At 33.8% G+C, this 14,248-nt stretch overlaps 1 protein-coding gene across 8 annotated transcripts in view; it reads right to left on the minus strand.

The window, feature by feature from the left end:
* Nucleotides 1–14,248, minus strand: part of Cdk13 (cyclin dependent kinase 13) — a 98,068-nt gene that overhangs the window by 54,298 nt on the left and 29,522 nt on the right. For all 8 annotated transcript variants that reach the window (XM_087195810.1, XM_087195811.1, XM_087195814.1 and 5 more), the window contains exons 3-5: nucleotides 12,892–13,062; nucleotides 10,205–10,344; nucleotides 8,417–8,587 (exon numbers count right to left, since the gene is read on the minus strand). In XM_087195810.1, the coding sequence (XP_087051936.1) occupies nucleotides 8,417–8,587; nucleotides 10,205–10,344; nucleotides 12,892–13,062 (482 nt within the window). The remainder of the gene's footprint in view (nucleotides 1–8,416; nucleotides 8,588–10,204; nucleotides 10,345–12,891; nucleotides 13,063–14,248) is intronic.

Genomic DNA, 14,248 nt, shown 5'->3' on the forward strand with positions numbered 1-14,248 from the left:
TCACTTGACCCTTATTTACTGTTGTTTTCTAATAACCTTCCTAATGAATGTGAATTAGTATCTCACCATTAGTTTGATTTGTATTTCCCATCTTTTCAAGTCATTACTGGCCTTTTGTATAGCTCCTTCTTTAGCAAAATATCTATTCAGATCCTGTACACACTTTTTCAACAGGTGGCCTTTTTATTATTTAGTTTTAAGGAATTTTTTTTTTTTTTTGTACCAGGGATCGAACTTGGGTCCTTGAGCTTGCGCAGCAGGCAGCAAAACCACTGAGCTAAATCCCTGGCCCTTAAGGAATTCTTTATAAAGTCTAGATACAAGTCCTTTATCAGGATGTGATTTGCAAGTATCTTCTTCCATTCTATGGGTTATCTTTTCATTTCCTAATAACTTTCACTGAAGAACAGTTCTTAATTTTGATGAAATGTATTTCCTTTATTTGTGCTTTTGGTATCACTCAATAAGGTTTTGTTTAATCCAAGGTCACAAAGATCAAGTGATTTTATATAAATATGAGGGTTTATTTCTATACTATCAACTCTTTCATTGATCTATACTTTATCTTAATACCAGTACCACACCAGCTCTGTGGTAAGATTTGAAACTGAAGCCTCAACTTTGCTTTTTATTTTTAAGATTCTTTTGGTTGTTCTGGCTCTCCTAAATTTCCATATAAATTTTAGAATCCACTTGTCAGTTTGCGAAAAAAGAGCCATTGTGATTCTGACAGGGATTGTACTGAATATATAAATAAACTGGAAAATAGGGACATCATAACAGAATTCATGAACATGGAATACCTTTCAAGTTATTTGGTCTTAATTTCTTTTGGTGATGTTTCCTAGTTTTAAAGGTACACACTTTATGTTTGCTAATTTAATTCTAAACATTTCATTCTTTTCAAGGCTCCAATAAAATGATTTTGTTAATTTTACTTTGTTCATTTCTTGTGTATACAATTAATTTTTGTATACTGTATTGATCTTGTATCCTGCCACCTTGCTGAACTCATTTATCCTAACGTTTTATGGATTCCATAGGATTTTATTTACTTCCTATACTGCACTCTGTGGATGTTTACTTACAGATACACACATACATAGTCAGACATACCAAAATAGTTTTATTTCATTTCTTTCTATTCTGGGTACCTTTTATTTCATTTTCTTCCTCACTGTCCTGACTAGTATCTACAATACAACAATAAATAAAAGTAGTGAATAAACATCCTAGTTTTTGTTTCTTACACAGATGCCTTTCATCAGTTGAGGCAGTTGCCCTCTATTTCTAGGCTGCTGAGTGTTCTGCTGGATGATTCTGAGTATACAGTAGCCCTCTCTTATCCCCAGTTCCTTTTCAATGGTTCTAACCAACAGTTAGTCATGGTTCAAATATAGTAAATGGAAACTTCCAGAAATAAACAACATATAAGTTTCAAATTGCACATCATTATGAGTAGTGTAATGAAATCTCAATGTGTCTTATTCAGTCAGGATGTGAATCCCTTTGTCCAGTAGTGGTATACAGGCTACGTGTCCATTAGTATATACATATAGGAGACAGCATAGTAAATATGGGTTTTTAAGCATCTGCTGAGGGGCTTGGAACATATCCCTCACAAATAAAGAGGGACTACAACAAACTGGTACCTTTTCTCTAGAAAACAACTTTACAATGTATGTTCACAGTTTAAACCCTTTGAAACAGTAATTCTATTCTTACTGGTCCATTTAAGGGAATAAGTGCATATTAAAAAAGATTTATGAATAAGAAACTGAAAAATAGAAATCCAGTTTCAGTGTCTATGAACCCACTGTTTCTAGGAGTTGTGGGTATCTGCTCATTGTAAGACTTTTATCCTCACTACTGAATTTCTAACCAAATTAATACTTCAGAATTTATTAAGGCTTTTCCTAGCAGATAGTCCTTTTCTCTATTTAAAGGTATATGAATAGGTGCAGGTACCCACTAGAATGAATCTCCACGTGCAAAATTTCAATATAGGAAATTGTAGCAAAAAGCCTGAAAGAATTTAAATATGCAGCAATGTAAGACAAAGAAATAGATGTTCTACTAATAAATTATCATACATGTATAAGAAAAGAGACACTAGGGAAAATACAGAAAAAGTGATAATATCTGGGTCATTTTCTTCCTTGTATTTTATTTTCTGTTTACAACAATCAATGTTACTTTTATAGTCAAGAAAACCTAAACATAAGCATTCTTTCTCTTCCTCTGCCCCATGCAAAACAAAAGGTAGTAAATTTTAATAGTGCTATACAAAAAGAGAGGACAGGAATTTCAAACTATGAAATCCTGACCCAATTATTGTAACTGGGAATTTCACATAAAATTCTAGATACAAACAAAATGTAGAATACTATTTTATGTTTTATCTTTTATATGACATAAAGCATGACACAATATAGGGAGTGCTAGCATAAAAAAAAATGCAAACTTGCATGTGACCTTCACCCCTGTCTCAACCTGCTGCTGGAGTACCTACTGCACAAGTAACTTTTTGGGGGAGTGGTGTCACTGCAGATCAAACATTTCACCACTCTGCTACTCTCTGCCACTCTACGTCCCCAGGCATCCCACCTCTACCTTTTAAAATTTTGAGACAGGGTCTTGCTAAATTGCCCAGATGAGACTTGAACTTGCAATTCTCCTGTCTCAACCTCCCAAAGTGTTGGGATTACAGGGGCGCACCTCTGTGCCCAGTTGGAACATTTTATTTTTAATAAACATAACTTGAAAATTTATTTTTTTCAGACAAAAACAAAAGGAGGGTGAGTGGAGGAAGAGAGAGAAAAAGAGGACAGGGAGGGACACAGTTTCTAACAGTTAACAACAGACTGCTTGTCAAAAGCTCTCAAGCTTACCTAATATGTTTCACTAACCTGTATTGCTTAAATTTTTTTCAGTTCAATTAAAACTCAACATTTACAACTGAAATTCCAACTATTATAACTTTATAATAAAAAAGAAAGCATGTCAGAAACATGTTTGACATTCATGTATTAGTTATGATTTAGTTTCAGCAGTGCTAATCCTTCTGGTTCCACAAACCAGCTTAAGTCATGGACCAGACTGTTTTAAATGTCCCCAGTACCATCTAGAGGAGCACTATTCAGTCCTGAGATGATGGATGCGTCCTACAGCTGCATGACCCAAACTTCAGCAGCAGCCACGTCCCACGGGGGAGTACCCGAAACTTGACTAATGAGATGCACAGTCTGAAGCTAAGAAATTTTACTTATTTATATTTAGCCACACATGGTGGTGGCTATGGTACTGGCCAGCTCAGGTCTAGAATCCGGTACTATAAACATTTGTGGAGGCAAAGAATAAACATATCTTAATGCTTGTCTCTTACCAAACCCTAAGATATATTAGCAATTTTCTATACTACAGGAATAGGAGTTTAAATTTTTAAGAAAATGAGATAGGATACATAATTTTGAAGAAGGTTTTCTTTAAGAAAACAAATGTCAATCTCTTTCACTGACTTGTAAAAATCAATTTACAAGTTTTTAACTAAAAAACTCTCTTCTCTTGCTATCCAAATTGCACCTATTTTTATTTTTTTTTGGTGCCGGGGATCGAACTTAGGACCTTGGACTTTCGAGGCAGGCGGTGGAACCGCTAAGCTAAATCCCTGGCTAAACTGCACCTATTTTTAACATTACACCTATTCTACTGAAATTTCCCACCACTACATTTCATTCGCTCATTTATTCAAAATTTAATAATTGTAGCCAGGCGTGACAGTGCATGCCTGCAATCCCAGTACTCATGCGGCTGAAGCAGGAGGCTCTCCATGAGTTTGAGAACAGTCTGGGCTACCTAGTGAGTTCAAGGCCATACTGAACTATACAGCAACACCCTGTCTCCCCCCAAAACCAAACAAACATACATATATAAAAAATTTAATAATTGTGTGCTGTACACGCTTAGTATAAAGTAGAAAATTCAGTTCCTGCCCAAAAAATTTAGTAGGAATAAGATATGAAAAACATACATGCAGAAGGAGAAAATACTATCACAGAACTACATATAATATGCTATGCAGATCAAGGGAAGGACCTAATACAAAAGTAGTGACATCTGAGGGCATCTTCTCTAGGCCAAATATGGATACACTGCCACAAGCATTTACTATGATATTATTTTCTTGATTTTTAAGAGTCCAAATTAAAAGTGTATGAATTCTTTCATTATAAAAACACTAATATTGAAAATATTATAGTTAAATGTGTCCAGAATAATTATTATACTGGTTTTTGGCTGTCCAGAATACTATTAATAATTTTAAATATCAAAATATTTTTAGTGCTATCATTATCTGCAGTTTTGCTCTTATTTAATCTGAATACTGAAGTATATATACCTTGAGACAGAGACCAATGATGCATATTTTTATTTTATATGGCACACAACTGCAAAACACAAAATTCTTCCCTGTATAGAGAACTGTACATTGAGTCAAAACTTTCAATATAAGGGAACATTATTATACTCAGAGTATTCTTCTTTAGGAAGAAAATAACAGCTGTTGCAAAAAAATTCATACACAAGTTCAAAGATTTTTTGGACAGTAAAACAGAAACATAAAGACTAAATTATTCCCTACATGAAGTGAATGCCCTGAGGAATAGAAATTGCTCTCTTTGAAAGAAAAGGCCCACCTTGCTAACAATAAAAAGATTTTTTTAAAAAGAAAGAAAAAATGGTGGACTGTCTGAAGATCAAAGAATAAGGAGAAAGATTCAGAATGAGTTTATCTTTTGCTCATTCTCAAGCAATTCAGAAAATAGTTTTTCAGCATTTGTAAGGCTTAGTACAAAAAATATACTCATTACCTGGTATATCACATACTCCTGTCTTTAAAATTATTTTTAAAATTGGCACATAAAACATGTATATTTATGGAGTATTAGATGGTATTTCTATTCATGTATACACTGTAATGTTCAAATCACAATAAGCGTAATTATTTCCATAAACGTATCTTTTTTTAACAGTACAACACTCAAAAACTTTTAGCTTTTTGGAAACATATAATACATCATCATTTTCTATAGTCACTTTACTGTCCAACAGCAGACCAGAGTGTATTTCTCCTAATAACAGACTTAGGGCACATTCACCAATTATTTCCTAACCATCCCTCTCCTCTGTTTACCAGCCCCTATTCTATTGTCAACTTCTATGAGATCAACTCTTAGATTCAACATGCATATGATCATGCAATATCGATCTTTCCAGTCATGGCTAATTCACGAAACATAAAATACTCCAGTCCCATCCATGTTGTCATAAATGATAGGATTTCATCCTATTTTATGGCTGAATGGTATTCTGCTGTGCATATATACATTTTCTTCATCCATCCACCAGGTAATGGACAGTTATTTCCATCTCTTAGCTATTTTGACTAATGCTACAATAAATATGAGACTGCAGATGTCTCTTCAATATACTATTTCCTTTCATTCTGATGTGCACCCAGTAGCCAGATTGCTGTTATCACATGGTAGTTCTATTTTTAATTATCTAAGGAATCTCCATTCTGTTTTCCATAATGACTACTAACTTAGATTCCCTCCAACAATGTTTAAGAGTTCCCTTTTCTCTACAATCTCATCAGCACTTCACCCCCACCCAGAGTCAGCTTTTTAAAAAATACTTTACAGGGGGCCGGGGATTTAGCTCAGTAGTTCTGCCACCTGCTTTGCAAGCACAAGGTCCCAAGTTCGATCCCTGGTACCAAAAGTAAAAACAAAACAAAACAAAAAAAATATTTTACAGGGCCAGGGATTTAGCTCAGTGGTTCCAGTGCCTGCCACACAAGTGCAAGGTCCCAAGTTCGATCCTCGGTACCAAAAAAAACCAAAACAGTCAAAAACAAAAAAGCTTTACAATGTCCTTCTTACATAGCAAATGGCTTGTATTACAACAATGCAAATGTTTTTATCTTCCAAGTTAATACTTGTACTTGATTTTTGTATTGTTTATAACTTTTATATTATTGTACATACATAATACATAGTGTTATTTTTTAATTTTATGAATACAAATACACTCACATCAGATTAGCCCACAACTTAAATCAACATTCTCCAACTGTTTTCTTCTCCCGTGTAGCAACTACAACTGCTGCCTCATCGTGGTTCCCATGAAAATAACCGAAGAATTGTGTTAGATTTTATGATCCCTCACATACTCTAATACATATAATTAACACTACCTAAACATAACCTTCAGAGTAAAAAGAGAGCCTTACTTACCATGCTTCATGTAACTACAAATAGGTTTATGGTAGGGAGAAAAATGAAGAGGGGTGTAAACACATGCTAATTTATGATTTGAAAAATACTGCCAGGTATGGTGGCACATGCCTCTGATCCTGGCACTTGGGAGGATGAGGCAGGAGGATCATTACCAGTTTGAGGCCAGCCAGGGCTACATAGTGAATTCAAGACCAGCCTGGCCAGTGATTTAGTTCAGTGGTTCTGCTGCCTGCCCTGCAAGTGCAAGGACCTGAGTTCGATCCCCAGTACCAAAAAAAAAAAAAGAGAGACCAGCCTGAACTACATACCAAGACCCTTTTTCAAAAAACCAAAAAGAAAGAAAGAAGAATGCTAGACTCTATGAAGGAATCAAAACAAAGGCTTTAGGAAATATATAATCTGGTAAGGAAAATACATTAAATATAATACAGGAAAGACTAGGGACACTATATTTTCAGAGGTAGTGGCAGTCATTTTTAAAATGTTATGGTATAGACAGGAATATAAAAAACAGCTCATTTACTCCTTTAGCAGTTATGGTCATGGGGTAAAACGATAAACAAAGTAGGTTTGATTCCCATCTGGATACGGAAAAACAAGTAATAAACCAATGTAATTACCTCTGGGAAGTTATTAGTTTAAACTAGTGGAAAGTGGGAAGACTGGTCAAGCAAAGCCACACTAATAAATGGAACAACATCCAGATTAAGAACTTGGAAGTGAGAAGTCAGTCTTTCAAACACTGTATGTGCAAGCGCTGGGGGCAAAGAAATGTAAGCTCATGAAAGAAACAATGGCATAAAAGTTCACTGGCCTATTTGAGGACCCCAAAGACCAAAGTGATTGAGGTTTACAGAGCAATCAAAACTAGCAATGATGGGATTAGAGAAGTAGGGATATGAGCTCACAGAACAAAAAAGCAAGAGGTCCAGGGTATGTTGAAAGAAAAGCAAATTTACTAATTTGGCTAGAGCATGAGGTTAATGGAAAACAACATTTGCCCACCACCTTCATGTTTAAGGTCTTAATTCAATTTTTACTACACAGTAAGAGAATGTTTCCCTTTTATGGATGAAAGAATAACAGTTTCAGGAAGAGCTAAAAGTCTTACTAATAAGGTCACACTGTTAATAAACAGAGTCTCAAATCCCAGACATGTTAAGTCAAACAAGTACCCTAATTTCTATTACACAGTAAGAAGTCATGAAAAATAAGGTTAAAAAGACAAACCAGGTTAAATGTCAAGCTGAAAAATATGGGCTTTGTTACAGACAAAAACTGTCAGAAATGATATCAATTAACAAGATTCTGATATCCACAATACATACAGAACACTTTCAAACAGAAGTTAATTTACACAAAATAATTACCATATAGTATATCGATCATTTTTAAACTGTATTTCCCAGAAGTGTAAGACTGTATGGGTGTGTAATGGCTAAATATCAAGTTCAATCAAAACATTACCTACTTTAATCTGTTTTATATTTGAAAAAAAGCATTTGGCTGTTTAAAAAGCATATATTATAAAGAATCAATTTTGGTTCTGGAAATCTTACTCTAAAACATATAGAAGTAGAACATTTCTTTCAACCATCATATGCTCTTAACTACCTTACTAATCAGGCTAATAATCTCTTGCAGCTTTTCTCCAAAAAGCCAGCTATGTGTTAATAAAAGTTATTAAAGATAATTTCAAGATGTTTTTGCTTGCACACTTTAGGAACATATATGCCTACCAAAAATACCCATGGATGTTTAGGGTATTTATAACATAAAATGTAGGATAAATATACTCTAACAATACTATAAAGTTTTTCTAATAACTAAAAAAAAATATGAAATATTACATATTAATTCTAAAAAAAGCAGATGTTACTAGTGAAAACTTCATGTATTAACACTGGAAAATATGTTTTAATTAGCTAACACAAAATCCACAACAGTAAATAATACAAATTCTTCAACTCTACTGACTTTAGAAACAGTGTTTAACATGGGCCAATGATTTTATATAACCCCAAATTACTCAAATGGTCAGCATCCCTAACAAAATTTGCAAATTGGAAACATTGTGGATACAAAGAAATGGTTGTTTAAATCTACGTACATACCTTTGTCCTTCTTAAAATCCAAAGCATCTTCTTTATCAGTCACTATTTCCTTCATATTGATAATACTCTGGTGGGTAAGCTGTCGGAGAATTTTAATTTCTCGAATTGCTGTAATTGGAAAGCCTTCTTTTTCATTATCCAGACGTACTTTTTTTAAGGCTACCATTTCTCCTATTAAAAAATTGAATAAAATCAGATTACCAGCTGACAGAAGCAGATGACTTTTTACTAATTTAAATTTATTTTGATTCATAACTTTTGTTCATACATTTTAAGATTACAATCCACAAACTATAGTTTCCAACATACCAAATAATATTTCGAGTTCAATAAATGAGGTCTCTTAGGTAACTGTACAAACCATGAAATACTCTACTAAGAATGAATGAAGTAGATCTGTATGTACTATTTGTTTTGTTTTTTAGGGTCCTTTTTGGTACCAGGAATTGAACTCATGACCCTACGCTTGCCAGGCAGGCGCTGAGCCACTGAGCTACATCCCCGGCCCTGTATGTATTGTATTTTTATGGTCTCCATTGGTATATACCTATTGAAAATATGTAAAACACTAAAGACTAGGTCTATTACACTGCCATTTATTTTATTTAAAGTATAGGAGAGAAGGGTCAATATATCCAATATATTCATACATAAAAATCTCTGAACAGAAAATATGCTCAGACATATTACCTACTCAGTCATCTAGTAATAACACTGGGGTCCAAACTCTGATTAGCCATCTCAAAAGTACTTTTTTTTACCCACTACATTAACTGACACATAGTTAAGATATGAGTAAGACTGGTATCAGACAAGATCTAAATTTTAAAAAAATACAAATACACAAAGCTTAATACAGGTTGAGAATCCCTTATCTGAAATATTTAGAACCAGAAGTGTTTCAGATTTTGGGAGTTTTTTCAACTCTGGAGTATCTGCACAGATGTCATAGGCTAAGCATCAGCTGGACTGGTATAAAAAATTCTCTATAATATTACATTTCTTTCAGGAAAAATAATGCTGTTCTTATAAATTCTCAAAAATCTTATCCTTTCCATCATTAAAACTTACTCATTTTATGACATCTTATAATGCACTATGTTTAGTAAAAAGCTTTTGTTATAATCTTTCTGATAATTATAAATATTGATAGTTACTCTATTCTGCAATACCTTCAAAGGTCAACCCCTCTATCTTAACTGGCCTCAATTTTAATCTATTGGTTTATGTTAGTAAGAAAGATTAAATACTAGCCCTATGTATTATTTAGGAAAATGCATATCTTCTGACACCTACTTCTTCCTCTTTCAAGAATTTTTAAAACTCTCAAGTTTCTGATTATGTTGAGGAATTACCCTGCTCTCCAGGGATAATATATATATTGGGGGGGGGGGTGTGTGCCAGGGATCAAATTCAGGACCTTGCGACTTGCAAGGCAGGCGGGTGCTACTGGGCTAAAACCCCGGCCCCTCCAGGGGTAATATTAAAAAATAAATTTAATCAAAATGCAAGTGTGCACAATTAATACAAAAAATTTTATCACTCAGACAAATTCGAGTGAAAGTACTTTTGTCCCATTACCAATGTTTTAAGAATTATTCACCATAAAAGAAAAAAACCCCACAAATACTAAAGAACACTTTTTAAAAAATCTATGTATACATACACAAAATTACAATAAATCTGAATTTTACTTTTTTAGAAATTCCTAAAGCTATACATTAGAAGAGAGACCGAAAGTACATACACTTCATAGGCCTAAAGAACCCAGAAACTTGGCATTCTTACCAGTGTCTTTATCCCTGGCCTTGTAAACTTGTCCGTAAGTACCTTCTCCAATAATTCCGATGATATCAAATTTATCCACGCAGCGCTTTCCCCAGTCAATATCTTTTTCTTTGATTTCACCATAGCGAGGCCCACATATTCTATTAAATATAGTTCTGAAGTTTTTATATACAATCAAGCAAATTGAGCAAACTATTTAATAATTCAGTATCTACCCCCTTTATTTTCCTCTACCCTTGCATATCTGTGACCATCTAAGATAAGTTACACTCTAATTTGATAATGCATCATAAAAATCAAGGTATGATTTCTACATTCTATTCTTCTGGAGAATAGTATTTAAAACAGAAGAGAGAAGTAATATTTCTATGAAGAGCTTTCAGAAACAAAATGAAATTTTTCAGTCAGTGGATGACCCCAATACCAAAAGTCCTCTAACCAACCTCCAGAATTTTATTTTTCATTCATTATACAGATCATTACCAAAAGTTTGGTAATGAACCCTAACCAAAACTTACAAAATACAAATTTCGACTTATACCTACCTGGATGAAATTATCTTAAAAATGGATAATGCTATAAAGATTTTTCAGCCTAAGAGTAAAAAATGTATTAAATAACTCTCAGGAATCCACACACAGGCAGAGAGATAGATATTACAAAAATTACACTCATAAAAAAGATGTTATTTTATAATATTTTCATACAGTATTTCCCAAAAATAAGACTTCGCTGGAATAAGCCAGGAAATAGTATAATTTTTCAGGATGCTCATAGCATAAGCCCTACTCCCAAAAATAAGTCCCAGTTAAGATTGTCAGCTAGACGGAAGTATTTATTATATCCCCCCAATGCATGATGGATGTAGTAAATTATAAATATGTAACTAAATATAAATATTACCAACATTAATACTTAAATAATATAAATTATAATTATGGATTTGTAAATGCTTAAGTGAGAGCCTTTGGACAAGAAGTAAATGCCTATGTAAACAGATGAACTTGAGACAATGCCTAAAGAATGACCAGAGTACAGACACAACTCACAAATAATGTGCACATTTGGTAACAACGTATGTCACTGTGTCTAATACAAATCTTCATAATCTTCCATAACACGTTATGGGTTGTAACACATATGTAATCCACTCGTGAAATAAAGAAATGTTTTCTAATTTTGTTGCCTGTAATTGTTTTGTCACTTTCGTGCAGATCATCATTCTTTTTTTTTGGTATTGGGGACTGAACTCGGGACCTTGTCCTTGAAAGGCAGGTGGCAGAACTACTGAGCTAAATCCCCAGCCCTAGATCATCATTCTTAACTGTCATCATTTTTGTTGCCACTCTTGTCTCATAAGTCTTCAATACTTGATTTAATGGAAACTTTGTGAAGTTCAGCCTGCAAGAGGTCGTGACTTGGGTGAAGAACTCACAGGATGAAATCACTGACAGCTGTGCTGCCTGTGCACTATGAGCAGGCCACACGGACAGGAAGCTCTCATTTAAGAGAGCTCTGTTGCTGAACATGAGAGATTGGGGCCTCCTGTAGAATGGTTCTACAGGAAAAGGAGATTCATGAAATTCAGGCCAAGCCAGACCTGGGGGCACATGCTTGTAATTCCAACACTCAGGAGGCTGAGGCAGGAGGATCGAGTTCAAGGCCAGCCATGGGCTACATAGTGAGTTCAAAGCTAGCCTGAACTACACAGTGAGACCTTGCCTCAAAAAATAAAAACAAAAACAAAAAAGAAAGAAATTCAGGCCAGAATTAGAGGTTTGGAGAGTTATAACAATGTTCCAGAAGATGATATGACTGTATCTGAATAAATGCAGATTTCTGTACATGAATAGATTACGTGAAAAAATAAGACATTCCCTGAAAATAAGCCCCCCTGCTTCTTGTAGACCAAACATGAATATAAGACCCAGTCTTTTTTTTCTTTTTTGAGGAAATACGGTATTAAGAGAAGATTCCAAAAATTCAAGAAAAACATAAAAGCTATAGTACTCATGGAAGATTACTTTTAAATTTTTCTTTTCTTCTCGTCATAAAAGAAAATGAGCTCATACTCATTACATTAGGCACTACCTGAATAGTAATTTTAAAATCAAATGTAACTCAAAAGGTCTTTATTCTCACTTTCCTTTGGTTAAGTACAAGTTTAAAAAGGCATCCGTGTCCCCCCCACCCCCACCCTTAACTAATGAACAGGTTTCAGGGCAAAGAGTTCTATCTGTACACTTAGCCCAAAACTAATTTAGAATACAGATTTCAAATGTTCTTCCACTCCATCTCTTGCAAAATGAAATGTATTCAGTTATGGGAAGAAATACAGCTACAAGCAAAGGAAAACACAGCTGCTTGCTCATTTCTAATTTTGTTTGAACTCAATGAATACTGACTTCTGCCTTGTCCAATGTCAGTGTTTCTGTGTTATTAAGCTGTCTGAGTGACAGGAATTAACTTTAACACATACAATACCCCAAGGAATTAATACATTAACAAACCATGAAAGAAAATTTAATTTGATTTTATTAGTCATTGTAGATAGGTAAGCAATTATGAAAATTTTTTCCAAAACTAGAAATTTATTCATATATTTATGTCGAGAGAATAAATGTAACTTTCATTTAAAATGAATCATTTCTGGAGGATTTAAGAGCAGGTAGAAAACAAGCACATACTTAGGTCTCCGTTTACTATGCAACTGCGTTGCAGTTTTCTTTTCCTCTGGACTCTTGGAAAGATCATCTCCTCCTGGTAGCTCAGGGGGCAGTGGTAAATCAGCAAGTAGACATCGGAGTTTCTTTTCTACTTCTTTTTTAACTGCTTTTACTGAAATACTTCCTCTTAAGCTTAAAAAACGAAACAAACAAAAAAGTTACACAAATAAAACCCAAAATTTGGTTGAGGAATAAAAATGTGGCAGTGTTTTGCATTTCAGCAGCATGTAAGGGCTATGCATATTCTGTACTATTCCCTACTGCAAGACACTAATCTCAGTTTATTTTCTAGTTAAAATCAAACACTACAAAATACAAAATTTAGAGGTAAAAAATATGCCACAATTACTTAAAAACTAAAGAAACTATAAAATGTGGGCCTTCATTAACAACAATGTATCAATATTGATTCATTAATTTTAACAATGTACACTAAGTAGAATACTAAAAATGAGGAAAGTAGGTGCAAGAAAAATAAAGAATAAATAAATAAATAAATCTTTGTAACTTTCTGGTAATATAAAACTTGTAAAAATATTCTTCAAAATAAGTCAGTGAAAACTATAAATTAAAATTGAAAAATCAACTAATCATTCCTCGTAGCAAAATTCATTAGTTTTGTAAAATCATTTGATACATTTTGCAGTATTATCAGCTTAACTCTGGTGGAGAGGCAAAAGATGTTTTCCTATAAGAAACAAATAAAGCCATGTGAAATTAATAACTTGCTATTGCTTACCTTGCCCATTTAAATAATTCTAAACAGCAACTAATTCAGCTTCAATTCTTTTTAAGGTTAATTAATTTTTCTACATTAGACAATTCTTCTAATTTTTAAAGATGGCAATTTATTAGAATTACTTCCAGGGTGTAATTTAATCTTTAGTTCTATACTTTGTATGAATTCATAAAGAGCTGTGACTTGAAATGGCATGCCCATGTAATCCCAATTACTCAGGAGACTCAGGCAGGAGGATCACAAGTTCAAGCTCAGCTCAGGCAAAAAATAGAAAGGGCTGAGGATGTAGCTCAGTGATAGAGCATTCACCCAGCATGTGCAAGACCCAGTTCAAATGGGGGAGGGGGAATTATAGCTTCACTTGCTAACTGATTAAATTTCCCAAATACCACAAAAACTGTTATCAAATAATGACATGTCGAATAATGACATGTTGAAAAGAGAACCTTAGAATGATAATAAAGTTTGAACTTTACACATTTTCATAGCAGTTATGAGTGTTTGATGAAACCATTTTGTGAGACAACACTGTTGTGGTCAAAAATTAGTAAAGATGTTATCAATTTAATTTAGTCATCA

The sequence above is a fragment of the Heterocephalus glaber genome, unplaced genomic scaffold, assembly GCF_053883595.1.
Source record: "Heterocephalus glaber isolate CG9 unplaced genomic scaffold, H.glaber_assembly_v1.0 deba00001610, whole genome shotgun sequence".
Taxonomy (NCBI): Eukaryota; Metazoa; Chordata; class Mammalia; order Rodentia; family Bathyergidae; genus Heterocephalus; species Heterocephalus glaber.